This window comes from Mustela lutreola, chromosome 4, assembly GCF_030435805.1.
Source record: "Mustela lutreola isolate mMusLut2 chromosome 4, mMusLut2.pri, whole genome shotgun sequence".
Lineage (NCBI taxonomy): Eukaryota > Metazoa > Chordata > Mammalia > Carnivora > Mustelidae > Mustela > Mustela lutreola.
Genome location: NC_081293.1, coordinates 62,326,617 through 62,340,787, shown reverse-complemented (window position 1 = coordinate 62,340,787; position 14,171 = coordinate 62,326,617). Strand labels below are relative to the sequence as shown.

General features: G+C 35.8%; 1 protein-coding gene across 6 annotated transcripts in view; it reads right to left on the bottom strand.

Annotated features, from left to right (window-relative positions):
* Positions 1–14,171, bottom strand: part of JMJD1C (jumonji domain containing 1C) — a 320,032-nt gene that overhangs the window by 40,040 nt on the left and 265,821 nt on the right. For 4 of the 6 annotated variants that reach the window (XM_059170135.1, XM_059170130.1, XM_059170133.1 and 1 more), the window contains 5 exons: positions 8,656–8,761; positions 5,291–5,415; positions 4,220–4,363; positions 3,930–4,122; positions 2,123–3,810 (listed from right to left, as the gene is read on the bottom strand). In XM_059170135.1, coding sequence (XP_059026118.1) covers positions 2,123–3,810; positions 3,930–4,122; positions 4,220–4,363; positions 5,291–5,415; positions 8,656–8,662 — 2,157 coding nt within the window. In that variant the 5' untranslated portion in view covers positions 8,663–8,761. Of the gene's footprint in view, positions 1–2,122; positions 3,811–3,929; positions 4,123–4,215; positions 4,364–4,901; positions 5,058–5,290; positions 5,416–8,655; positions 8,762–14,171 lie in introns of those variants that run through there. The other 2 variants (XM_059170131.1, XM_059170134.1) reach the window with 2 other exon arrangements.

Sequence of the window (14,171 nt, the reverse complement as noted above, 5' to 3'; positions counted from 1 at the left end):
GAACTTCACAACTTTAATCTATGTCATCACTGCTACCCAGAGTATAACAATTCCTCTCAAACTTTTGGCATGAGGCTCACCACCCTGCGTCTATTACCAAGGCTCTACATAAGCAATCTTATCCCGGAAGTGAGCAGTTCACTAGCAGTACCTTTCAAATTATCACCTCCAACATATTTACTGTACTTCTTGCTCAAATGAGAAGGAGGTCAAAAATACACAGGTTCATTGGAGCACTATCCATAATAGTTAAGAGGTGGATGTAACCCAAACTCCATCAACAAATGTATAAAGAAAATGTGGTATATGCACATATGAACGTTACACAGAAGAACATTACAAAGGAAGTCATGTTACACACCACAATGTGAATGAACTTCAGTGAACTTCAAAGACATCATGATACATAAAAGAAGCAACAAAAGGACAATACTGCATGATTTTATCAAATGAATTATCTACAGCAGTCAGAATCACAGAAACATAGTAGAAAGGTGGTTGGCCAAGAAAACTGGGGAAAAAAGAAGGAAATTACTGTTTAATGGGTATAAAGTTTCAGTTTTGCAAGATGAAAATGTTCTAGAGATCTGCTGCACAACAATGTGAATATACTTAACACTACTGAACTGCATACTTAAAAATGATTAGGATGGTAAATTTAATGTTAACTGCTTTTTACCACAAATACAAATAAATACAAATACAAATAAATAGTATTTAAAAAAAGATTCTGGGGGATACTTGAAGAGAAACCTAGGCTACACCAATAACTAAGTTGTGTACTGGAGTTTAAGATACCAAGTCTCACTATTTTTGATATTGGGTGTGGTAATGACCTCAACAATCATTTCTTTTCTTTCCCTTTTTTTTTTTTTTAAGATTTTATTTATTTATTTATTTGTCAGAGAGAGAGAGAGAGAGAGAGCGAGCGCGCTCCAGTGAATGAATGACTACGATGAGCAGGGAGAAGTGCAGAGGGAGAAGCAGGCTCCGCACTAAGCAAAGAGCCCGATATGGGACTCGATCCCAGGACCCTGGGATCATGACCTGAGCCTAAGGCAGATACTTAACTGACTGAGCTACCTATGCATTCCTCAACAATCATTTCTTAGTATGAAAAGAAATTTGGCTAGAGAAACCACATTAGCTCATGAAGGAGTAAGAGCTCTCTATACCACCACCTTCAGTAACATTGCTTATATTTGATGTTGACAGGATCTCAGCCCCAACTTTACTCCCAAATACCATAAGTCTCCAACCTAAGCACCCTCACAAGAACATGGGCCTCAGAGAGTCATAGCTTGTAACATACCACCCAATATATCTAACTGGAGGATATAACAACAATCTGTCTTAAAAATAATTTGATGATAGGGCACCTCGGTGGCCCAATTCTTGTCCAATTCTTGATTTCGGCTCAGGTCATCATCTTGGGGTTTTGAGATCGAGCCCTGAATCGGGCTCTGAGCCTCACATGGAGTCTGCTTAAGATTCTCTCTCTCCCTCTCCTCTTTAAAAAAACAGTAAGATGATCATACATACAAAAGTCTCACAATTTTGTATAAATTTTACTCTACAAACTTCACTTCTAGGAATTTAGCTGAGCAAAATAATTATAGATAGGTACCATAGTTATGAAGACATTCATTCTTCATAATAGACATGTCAGAAGCAATCTAAGAGGCTTTACTTCTTAATTTTAAATTGTCTTTTTAAAATAAACAGGTGTGGGGTGCCTGGGTGGCTCAGTCGGTTAAGCATCCGCCTTTGGCTCAGATAATGATCCCAGGGTCCTGGGATTGAGCCCCATGTCAGATTCCCTGCTCCTACCTCTCCCACTTCCCTTGCTTGTGTTCCATCTCTCACTGTCACTCTCTATCTCTCTCTCTCTCTATCAAATAAGTAAATAAAATCTTTAAAGAAATAAAGTAAAATAAAATAAAATAAAATAAATAGGCTTTCCTGAGATTTCACCTTCTGTGGTTTCAAAGTTACTAAGTATCAAAAGTTTCACCATAATTGGAAAAATAAATGTTTGAAAAATTCTAACACATTATAATAAAATGTGATTAATGGTGATTAATAAGTATATACTAATGAGGCAAATCACAGTGTAACTTACCCTCCTTAATGAAGATTCAGCATTAACTGCATTTTCTGGGTGAACCCACTTTGAAGAAGGTAGACCAAGTCCTGAGTATGCATGTGTTCCATTTGGATATTGCCAAATAATTGGATAAAGTCCAAGCTGATTATATGAAGCAGAAGGATGGACTTGTCCAAGAAGATGAGGTGACTGGTGCTGTAACAACTGTTGCTGTTGCTGGTGTGCTAATGCTAAGTGGCTCAAGCTGCTGGCATGTGCAGTCTCTAGTCGTGGGTGGCCACCAAGTAGGGAGGCAGTAGGCACTCCAGGTAACACGGCAGGAAGTAAATGAGGGTGATGAACAGAATGGTGTGGACCACTAGTCAGAGGGTGTGTGTTAATGGTAGGTAATGGAGTTTGACTGGATGATCCAGCAAGTAAGTGAGGGGTAGGAGTTAAGGCAGGGTGATGGGTACCCGGATTTAAACAGGTTCTATGGGATGAAGAATGAAGAGGAAAGGGATGCTGGTTTAAGAAAGGTGAAATGTGATTAGCTCCTGTTTCTGACCCAACAAGTGCAGGATCTCTGTAAACTGTGAAATGCTCATTTTTATCAATAATAAGCGGGCTCTTTGTAGCTTCCAATGTACTGCCTCGAGTAGGAACTGAATGAAAACTGCATCTTGATAATTCATGTTCTATCTTATTTGCTAGTCTTCTCTCACCAGCAGCTTGGTTGTTCACATAAGTGGCCTTAGACTTTACAGAATCAGGAGAATGGGTAATTTTGGGTTTAATAACTTCAGGTGAGGGATTTGATTTTGTCTTGAGAGCATCTGCTGAAGTATTAAGCTTAGATTTTACTGTCTCTGGGGGTGGGCTTCGTTTATGTAGCTTATCTTCTGTGACAGAAACTGTACTTAGAGAAGACATGTAAGAGACATACTGATTTTTCTCTTTTTCCATATTCGGGTGATCATTTCCTGAGGAAACACTTCTAACATTTGATTGGGTTAAATCTACTTTAACTACATCACTAACCCAGCTCTGATCAGAATCTTGTTTTGCTGTTTCCAAGTATTTCGCATTTGCGATAGAATGTTTTGAATCGTTAACATTAGGATCCATTTTCTGAAGTGTCTGAAGGCCAAAGGTACTTGAGATTTCCTGAGCCACCTTTTCTGAATTAGTATCATTCGTAATATCAATAACACATTTTGGTGTGGGTGGTCTGGATACAAACTTCTCCTTTGGTAATAATTCCAATGTATGTGTTTTTTCCATACTGCATTCCTGAAGAAGTAAATCATTAGGATTATGATCAGAAAGTGTGGCCTGCTCTGATGAATGAATAATCATTTTTTCTTGAAGCTGAGAGTCAAGAGATTTCTGTTTCTCTGGTTCTTCATGTTTTTTATCTTCCTGTATTTGATCCCAGGGAGGCTGGCTATCTATTATTAGTGTCTCTTCTCCTATTTTCTCATTATTCTGGGATTTTCCTTCTTCTCCATTCATCTTTGAAGTGTTTTTATTTTTCAACTCATTCTCTGGCTTCTGCTCTGAGGAATTATTTATCATTCTCTTATTTGAATTTTCTGAGTCACTGCTCTCAGAAAAATCTGAAACATTGTCGGTTCGTAATCTTTTCATATTTAGTTTCTTTTCATCCTCCTCAGGTTTCCTTCTTTTATTCATCAACTGTTTGTTTTTCCCTTTAGGATTTTCTGTAAAATTTAAAAAAAGGAACAGTTTTATTTTTCATAATTAAAATATTAAATTAGTACATCTTAAATTTATTTGTTTTATTTGTTCTCATTCCCTTAAAAAGAAAAATGAATACTACCTCCTCGTGCTATATAATCATACTTTTCCTCCTTCATCTTCTCTTCATCTGGTATACTGCTATCTGAGCCCTTCCTCTTACTTGGACGAATATTTCTTTGTTGCTGTTGCTGGTGGGTATTCTGTTTTGGTACAGCAGCTTGGGAGTTCATTGCTGGTCTGGGACTATTTGCTTGGGCACGTGTATAATGACCCTAAAAATAACCAGTTTAACAATGATTATTTACTACCTGATCCTAAGTAATCTGAGGAAAAATATTTTATAATAATATATCACAACAACATACATACGTGAACAGTGTTGCTATTTTGACTGGCACGAGACCTTCGCCGTGATGTAATGCCAATATTTTCACCTTTTAACAAAGAGTGAACAACATCATCTAGAAAGGTCATTTGAACCATAGAAGGATCGACATTCTGTGGTTCTAGTACCTAATCCATGACACAAAACAAGAACAAAAATTAAATCCAATCAGCTAGCCAATATAACACTAGATATAAAAACAAGGATAAGAATTAATCAGCAGTATAATACCAAGTCACAAAATGTATTTCAACAATAAGAAGTAATTTCTAAAAACCAGCTATAAAATAAAACTAAGAAAGTAGAGTTTAAGAAGAAAATAGCAAAAAATGTGCAAATGAATACAAATAATAGTAATTTTAAAAAGACAGGTTAAAGAAGCAACTCCTTTAAAAACGAAAGGCAATTCAAAGTTTCCCTGAGAAGTTTGTCACCCTTTTAGGAAAAAAATTAAATACAACCAAATAATATAATTTATTCAGCATTTTGGCTAAAATTTTAACCCAAATCATTTGGATTGTTTTCAATGGGGCATTCAATTTGGAAGGTGTAAATTTCTTTTTTTTCCTTTTTGGTAAATAACCCACAGCTGTGAAAGATTTAAAAATCAAGACATTCAGATTGTTCTTTAAAACTTCATATGAATTTTGTGTCCTTAATACTCACCATAAAACCTAAGGGAGCATACCAGCTATGAAACTTGATTTTATAAGACCTACAGTGGTGTGCATTAGTTTTCATTAGTGAAAAGCAATCACTTGGAAAATTTTTTTATTACTGGAGACAGAAAAAACAAGATTTGAAGAAAAAATTTTAGTTGACCTAAGGATTAAAAAAAAAAAAGACTAATCAATTGGAGTTTGATGCTTCTATTTTGGACTTAGTTAATCATTGTCGAAATAAATTTGTCATCATTAAAGTTACCTCTAACATTAAACTTATTAGGAATGTCTGACTACAAAAAAAACCTAGAGATGAAAATTATTTAGTGTTAACCTGCTGAACCATATCTGAATTATCAATATCTCACCAAAAATATTAATTGGACTATTTACCTGATCATTCATAACGATCATGGTGCGAGTGAAGAGATCATGATGAGTAATTATGCCAGTAAACCACTGGGTGGCAGAGTCTTGTCTATATACTCTCACTCTGTAGCCATTTAAGGAATAAGGACCTTAAAAAACACACACACACACACACACACAAGAAATAGGGGTATCTTAAATGGAGACATTTTCATTGAAGGATTACCTTTTAGGAGAAACATGAGCTTTGTGATAGATGAGTAATAATCCTATTCAAGTATCAGTTTTCAAAAAAATGTATTAGAAGTGATATATACATACTTAAGAGCCAGATCACTGTAAATTAACACTGAACACACTCTACTATACATGTATCTCTGAACTCAATAGCAATAAAGTACTTTAAGTCAGAAAGAATGTTTTTGGGATCATGAGTTAAGTACAAAATGTAAAGTTAGCATGGTCTAGAAAGTCACAAGGTTGCAAAGCTACTCAATAGGTTTGGGGTACATACAGGACTACAACTTGGCTGAAAAGAAAAGGTGATTTGGAATGTACTATCTGAATTTTCCAAGTTGCCAAAACTCTACCATAACAACTATAAATTAATTCTTCTGTGAGACCAGAAAAAGATGCCAAAGTCTTACAACATACAGAGACTATTAAGTGAATTAGAAATATGGCACTAAAATGTTTTTTTTTTTTAAATAAAGAAATATTGTGTACTATCGGATTAAACTCACTTGTAAAGGGAAGGATTAAATAATAAAAGATATGTACCTGCATATATTCAAATATGCCTATTTAAAAAAAAGTCACTCAGGAGAGAGAATAATGGAAAATAAAAATTTCTTCAATTCAAGTACTAGAATGATAGCTGATACTTGAAAGTTTAACAAGAACTGTGAGGGGTGGGGTAGAAAATACTATCATCACCTTGATGATGGTATTACATATGAACAATTTACAAAGTGCTCTCAAAAAGTACTAGTGCTTATTTAATCTCCTTCAATTAATAGCATTTTTCCTTTTATAAAAATTAAGAAAGTGAGGTTGCTAGGTTAAATTAAATTTTAAGTGAAAAGGCTAGGAATGAATCTATTTTTCTGATTCTTAGGTTGATGCTTTCTTTGACAGAAGCCATTTAACGTAGCAATTAAAAGTTTAATATTTATTTACCAGTTTAAAAAAAATCTCTGCCAGTATCAGACTTTAAGTCAATTAACAAATGTGTAGAAAATATTCCATTTAACCTACAAATTAAATATATTCAGCGCCATGATAATCAATTATACAAACTCTAGTCTTTTCTAACTATGGAAGAATAAAAAAGACTCTAAAAATGTATTATAGCAAAAGCTTACAAAATAACTCCAAACATGACCAATTTTCAATTTCCACTGGCACAATTTTCAATTCTTAACTGTCTTATTCTTACCACAAAACAAAATTTGGAGTCAGCCACATGTAATAATTCTGTTTAGGATGGACAGGAACTACACCACCTCCATTTTTCACCTCTAAGAATATGATAAGGAAGTAAAAGTTGCTAAAGAAAATATTAGCCTGGTATCTTCAATAAATTTCAAAGAAAGGAGGAAAAAAAGTGATGGGACATATCAACCAATTAATCTGTGGACATTCTTTTAGATTCCCGGATTGAAAATAAATAAATGAATAATAATAATAAAAATCAGTCAATCTTATTAAAAATCATTCAAGGTGTTTATGAAATAAATGGAAATTTGAACCTGAGTATCCAGTATTTCATATTAAAGAAATATTAATTTGGGGGGCATAATCATGGTATGGTGGTATGGTGGCCTTGTTTAAAAATAGAACTGGGCCACCTGGGTAGCTCAGCTGGTTAAGCAACTGCCTTCAGGCCAGGTTGTGATCCTGGAGTCCTGGGATCGAGTCCCACATCAGGCTCTCAGCTCCACAGGGAGTCTGCTTCTCCCTCTGACCTTCTCCGCTCTCATGCTCTCTTACACTGTCTCTCTCTCTCTCAAATAAATAAATAAAATCTTAAAAAAAAGGGGCATCTGGATGGCTTAGTAGGTTAAGCCTCTGCCTTCAGCTCAGGTCATGGTCTCAGGGTTCTGGGATTGAGCCCCGCATCGGGGTCTCTGCTCATCAGGAAGCCTGCTTCCCCCCTCTCTCTCTGCCTACTTGTGCTCTCTCTCTGTGTGTCAAATAAACAAACAAATAAAAAATAAATAAAATCTTAAAAAAAATAGAACTTGATGTCTGAAATTTGATGGACGTAAACAGTAGTGTGGATGGGGCAGGACCACAGTTGTTGGGGCTGGAAGATAGGCACATGGAAGTTTACTGAAATATTTTATTTCTGTACATTTTTCATATTCTCTGTATTAAATTTTAAAGAATATTTAGCCTAAGAAGAATTTAATAAGCAGATGATCTGCTGCTATAAATACCCACTAACAAAGCAAAAGAGCAAAAGAACCACTGCCACCACACCTTAGAGATTATTAATGCTGAAATTAAATGACATGGAAGTTGACTATGAGTATTTAACAACAAAATTCCTTTTTAAAAACATTCAACAAAATATCAGTACTTCAAACCACACTATTCCCAGTTTCAATTCGATTTACAAAAAAAAAGCTTACAATAAATGAGTCTACTGACAGAAAAAGAAATCACTAGGAATTACATAAAACCTGATTGGTTTGGAAGTCACATGTTATAGACAAATATATAACTTACTAAAAAAAGGAAACAAAACTATAACTAGTATTATGGTCATTGCTAAAGTGAGGTGAACTGAAATAGCACTTTTATCAGATACTAACAGCATTCTTCAAAGGAAATTAATTTTGGCTTTGGGCAATCCTCTACTGTTAACAATGTTTCCTTCTCCAGGAAGGACACACCTAACTTTTTTCTGTAATATGGAAATTTTCCTATCAACAAAACACCTGTGTGTGGTTATAATTTCATGCCAGTCAGTTAGCTCCTGTTAGGTGAAGTTATCAACTTTCTACTGAAATTTTTTTTTTTTTTTTTTTTAAAAAGATTTTATTTATTTATCAGAGGGGGGGGGGAGAGCGAGCACAGGCAGACAGAATGGCAGGCAGAGGCAGAGGGAGAAGCAGGCTCCCTGCTGAGCAAGGAGCCCGATGTGGGACTCGATCCCAGGACGCTGGGATCATGACCTGAGCCGAAGGCAGCTGCTTAACCAACTGAGCCACCCAGGCGTCCCTGAAATTTTGATTTTACTATTATTCTCCCTGGACTGGATAGAACTCAAAATATTAAACTGGTCTTCTATTAACATTGCATGTAACTGAACAAACAAAACCAAACATGAAAAACTGCCCAATTCCCAAAAAAAACTTAATGCATAACTTCAAAATAGTTACCTTGCATAAAAATCTCCTGAACCTTTTGTTCCTTTACCCAGACTTTCACTTCTTCCTGAAGTTGTGGGTTGTCCCTGAGAACTGGGTTTAAGCTGTCTATGTCGTCCTAGAATTACAGATTAAAAGAAAGGTCCATGTTATGCTGTCCTAACATTAATGTTACAAACTCTCTCTCCTATATTTTCTAAGGATTGAAGAAAATTCCTTTATCTAAATATATGCAAAAACACAAGTTCATTAAGTTATATAGTTCATTAGCAATTACATAATAACAGAGCATAAGAAATTAACCCGTGGTAAGATTTGATCCTTGACAACAATGTCCTAAAGACAAAAATCTGAAATTTACTAATGTGTTTTCTAACTTTAAGTGTGGCCTTAGATAAGTCATATTTTTAAGAATTTCATGATGAGAAGCAATATACAAACCAAATAGCATCAGGTCATCTAAGGTTGGTAGCAAAAGAATCAAGGTGAATATTTTAGTGACAATACATATACACATAGATGAATTCTCTCTCTTCCCATAATGCCTAAAATGTTTGAGTTTTAAACTACGAAAGTCATTATCTACTATCTTGATTTAAACGTCTTCGAATTCAGTTTTACTCAAACTGATCTGACCAGTAGCTTTACTGCTAAGTTTTATTTTTTCAAGCCAGTGTCAAAGCATCCAGGCAATCAAAATTACATTATTGATGGTATTATCCTCATAACAGGGTGGATCTAGACACAGAAACAACCGGTTCTCTCTCCTTGGAGATGTGAATCACACAGTCACATGGTTTCCCACAATCTGTTGGTCCCCCGCTGGACTCTTTGACATTCTGTTCTCTCTCTCTCAAAGCACCTCTGCTGCTCCTGCATTTGAGATCAGCGGCAGGAGCCCTAGAGTAGAGCTGGGAAGAACAACAAAGCAGCACTGTCAATTGGGGGCCCTTATAAAAGTGGACTGGCAGATCATGGAAACCAGTGAACAGAAGGGAGCTAAGTGAAGGGAATTCTATCTGGTGAATTAAAATAATGTGGCAATTTGGAAAAGTCAAAAAGTATCTGAAGAGTACAAAGAAGGACCCCTAATCATGTAGGTCAAACTTCACTCTTCTACTCTTAAGTTTATCCTAAATAAAGCTTCTTCTTCTCATCTTATCACTACTGTAAGGGACTAATAGGCATTTTTACAATAATAGTGTGGTGAATACCCTGATACATCATTTATACCTAGCAAACACCATGAGGAAGAAATAAAGGACTTCAAAGTTAACAACTATATTCCCTGGAAAATATATAGAAATGCTACTTTATAGAAGGAAATACTGGAGTGGGAATGTATACAAAAGTAGGTAAAATCTGTCATCTGGGGGGAAAAGTGTCCATGGCAAAGAAACTTTCTAGAATCCCTTTTCTCCACACTCCTTTAATAATGAATGCACTGCCCACTCAAGGTAGGTAACCTCTTCATCTTAGGAACAGAAAATACAAGGGTAAGTTCAGACTCTAAACCTCTTGATGCACATTAGGTGTGTCTATGATAGACAGAACACAGGAAACATTCTGTTCCCCAAGGAAAACCATTACCATTCCCAGACAGCTCTGACCAGCCATCAAGTTCTTTCTTACTTTAACTTCCACATACAGATGCAAGCTTAACTTCTTTAAGTTAAACAAATGTAAGCCCAATCACCTTCCTACCTATACTCCTTAAAACATTTGCATTCTGATTTTGTTTCTGTAGTTATGAGTCTTCGCTAAACACCTACTTTTATTACAACCATTCTTCTCTTATTCTAGACATTTAACGGGCAAAAAGATGGGCATTTGTCTAGAAAACCACAAAATCATGTGGGTATCAGTGGGGTGGAAGGGTTTAATAAATTGCTATTAAAGCAGCACAGACAATACTTTGTAGACAGGTAGAGAGGTATGCTCTATAAAACCAATCTCCTGTATTGATACTTTACAACTTAAAAGTACTAGAATTACGGGTGCCTCACTGCTCAGTTGGTAGAGCATGTGATGCTTGATCTTGGGGTCATGAGTTCAAGCCCCAAATTGGGTGTAGAGTTTATGTATTTAAAACAAAAACAAAAACAAAAACAAAAAAACCTATTGGGATAAAAATATTGTTCAACATTTATATATTTATTATTTATTTTAAAAGTTAAGATATGGGCTACATTTCCAGATCACTAAACGTACAAATACTTCCTCAACAATGACCCATTCACTTTCTTTCTTTTTCTTTAAAAATTTTATTTGTAAGCACTCCCTATACCCAACAAGGGGCTTGAACTCTCACAACCCTGAGATCAACAGTCCAGGCTTCTCCTGCCTTTAGCTCAGGTCATGATGCCAGGATCCTGGGATCCAGCCCAGAGTCAGGATCCCTGCTCATTGTGGAGTCTGCTCCTCCTCCTCTGTCCTCTCTCAAATAAATAAAATCTTAAAACAACAACAACAACAAACTGGTAACTTAAATGTATTTACTGAAATTACTTTATAGAAGTTCAAATTTCTAAATATCAATTTCTTCATCTATAAAGCATCTATATCTGCCTCTTTCCACCTTAATGAATACGTTTTACTAGTAAGACTTTTAAAAGTAACTGAAACTAATTTTCTTAATACATCCAATTCTGAATTATCCATGGTGTTACTAAATCAATTAAAACCCAAGCATATGATAGGCACATTGTTACTGAAGTACTTCTTCATGTATAGTGCTCTGTAAGTAATAGGTATTCCTTTAAAAAAAAAAAAATATTTATTTATTTGAGAGAGAGAAAGTGTGTGAGCAAATGGGGGGAGGTACATAGGGAGATGGAGAGAGACAATCTCAAGCAGGCTCCACACTGAATGTGGAGACCAATGCAGAGCTTGATCCCACAACTGTGAGATCATAACCTGAGCAGAAATCAAGAGTTGAACACTTAACTGACTCAACCACCCAGGTGCTCCTGTATTTCTATTGTAGTCTGTATTGTACTCTGGATAGTAAGACTACTGTACTAACCTTATTTTTTAGGTGATTCTCTACTTCATTCCAGTTCAAAGGAAAAGAAGTAACAATTACAATAGTATAAAAAAGTAAGATTATGGGGGCGCCTGGGTGGCTCAGTGGGTTAAAGCCTCTGCCTTCAGCTCGGGTCATGATCTCAGGTCCTAGGGATCGAGCCCCACATCGGGCGCTCTGCTCAGCGGGGAGCCTGCTCTCCCCTCGCTCTCTGCCTGCCTCTCTGCCTACTTGCGATCTCTGTCTGTCAAATAAATAAATAAAATCTTAAAAAAAAAAAAAGTAAGATTATGGCACTAAGATAATTTAGACAGTCCTGACTAGGTTTAATGATAGGAATATTATGACAGTGTGATCATAATTCATGTAACAAATTTTCTAAGATAATAAGGGAATGATTTGTCTTACTATGACAAAGTGCTCCTTACTGGTTCAACAAATATTTTCTTTATGTCATATATTCTCTGGATGCAACTACTGACAGAACAGCCAATAGAGGCTTGAATTAGAGAATAATTTCTATCTAGGTGTTAGTTTCTATCTAGGTGACTGAGCTAAATGGCTTAAGAGCTGTCAGAGATTTGCTCTAAAGTCCTAACTGATGTCTAGGATAGCACTTTTTTTTTTTTTTAAAGATTTTATTTACTTATGAGAGGGAGAAGAGAGCATGAGCAAGAGTGAGAGCACATAAGCAAGGGGGAGGGGCAGGGGGAGAAGCAGATTCCCCACTGAGTAGAAAGCCTGACTAGGGTCTCAATCCCAGTATCTGGGATCATGACCTATGCAGAAGGCAAATGTTAAACTGACTGAGCCACCCAGGTGCCTCCCCTAGAATAGCACTTTCATTTTAGAATACAAGAAGTATTTTGAAACCAACTTTCTCTCACTTTGGACAATTTCTAATAAACAATAACGTAATACCTGCTTTTACTGATATGTGGCTTAGTAATGGAATGACTTTTTTCCCTGCAATAAAATCTTTGACCTTTGTCATGACTTCTTAAATCCCTTCATATTACATAAATTTCCCTATAAAAAATCACATTTAACTGTATCTTATTAAGAATTATCATAAAAGTAACTACCTGTATCCTGAATATCAGGTTAGGTGATTAAACATGCATTGCCATGCCATTTTCCCACAGTCATGATTTAAATTCACACTTTAGCAAAAGTACAAATGATTGCTTGTCCTTAGATCCCTGGGGTTGCTAACTAACAGTTCAAAACATTAATGTTAAGTCCATATAGGTCAAGAGTGACACCCACTACCATCCTAGCAATTCCTGTATAACTTCTAAAAGAATCTACTTTGTTAGTCAGGATTTACTGCAACAGGAAACCTACTTAATCTAAGAGCCACTAAAAAGATCTTCAAACAGCAGTTGTCTAAACCATCTGCAGTTTATTTATTTATTTTTTTAATTAAAGATTTTATTTATTTATTTGACAGTCACAGATCACAAGTAGGCAGAAAGGCAGGCAGAGAGAGAGAGAGGAGGAAGCAGAGCAGAGAGCCCGATGTGGGGCTCGATCCCAGGACCCTGGGATCATGACCTGAGCCGAAAGCAGAGGCTTAACCCACTGAGCCACCCAGGCACCCCCAATCTGCAGTTTAATTAAATCTACCAATGACAGCTTCCATATATTTTCATGATTTAAACCAAGGATTAGCAAAAAAGTCTGCCAACTTTTCCTATAAAGGGCCAGAGAATGAATAAGTTAGGCTTTCAAGGATATACTATCTCTACTCTAAGTACTCAACTCTGAACTGTAGTACGAAAAGCTGCCAAAGAATACCATAAACAATATATAAATGAACGGGCATGGCTGTATTCTAAGAACTATTCATTGGCATTCTGTGAAGCTTGAATTTTACAGAATGTTCAGGTGTTATGATGTATTATTTTTCTTAGGACTTTCTTCCTGTTTAAAAATGCAAAAGACCTACATATCTTACCAGCAAAATTAAAAAAAAAAAAAAAAAAAAAGTAAAAGGCTTTATAAAAACAGGAGGCAGGTTGGATTTGGCTTGTGGTGATAGTCTGTCTACCCATAATTTAAAATAAGAACAAATAAATTACTGGTGTAAAGCGAGATTAAAAACTTGTCATCAAGGCAATGCAGTGTGATGGCAAATTGACTACAAACTATTTCGGGGAGGGGGCGGTGGTCGGGAAAGGAGGGTGGGGTTATGGACATTGGGGAGGGTATGTACTATGGTGAATACTGTGAAGTGTGTAAACCTGGCGATTCACAGACCTGCACCCTTGGAGATAAAAATACATATATGTTTATAAAAAAAACTATTTCCATAAATGGCTGCATTATATATGTGTATACACACATATGTACATATGTACACATATATGGAATGTGATGGAATGATTACAGACACACATATATGTTATGAATATATATGCATATATATTCATGAGCACAGGAAAATAACTCAATGACTCAACCCTTTCATTAATAATTAAAGAAAAAATATACTGATATA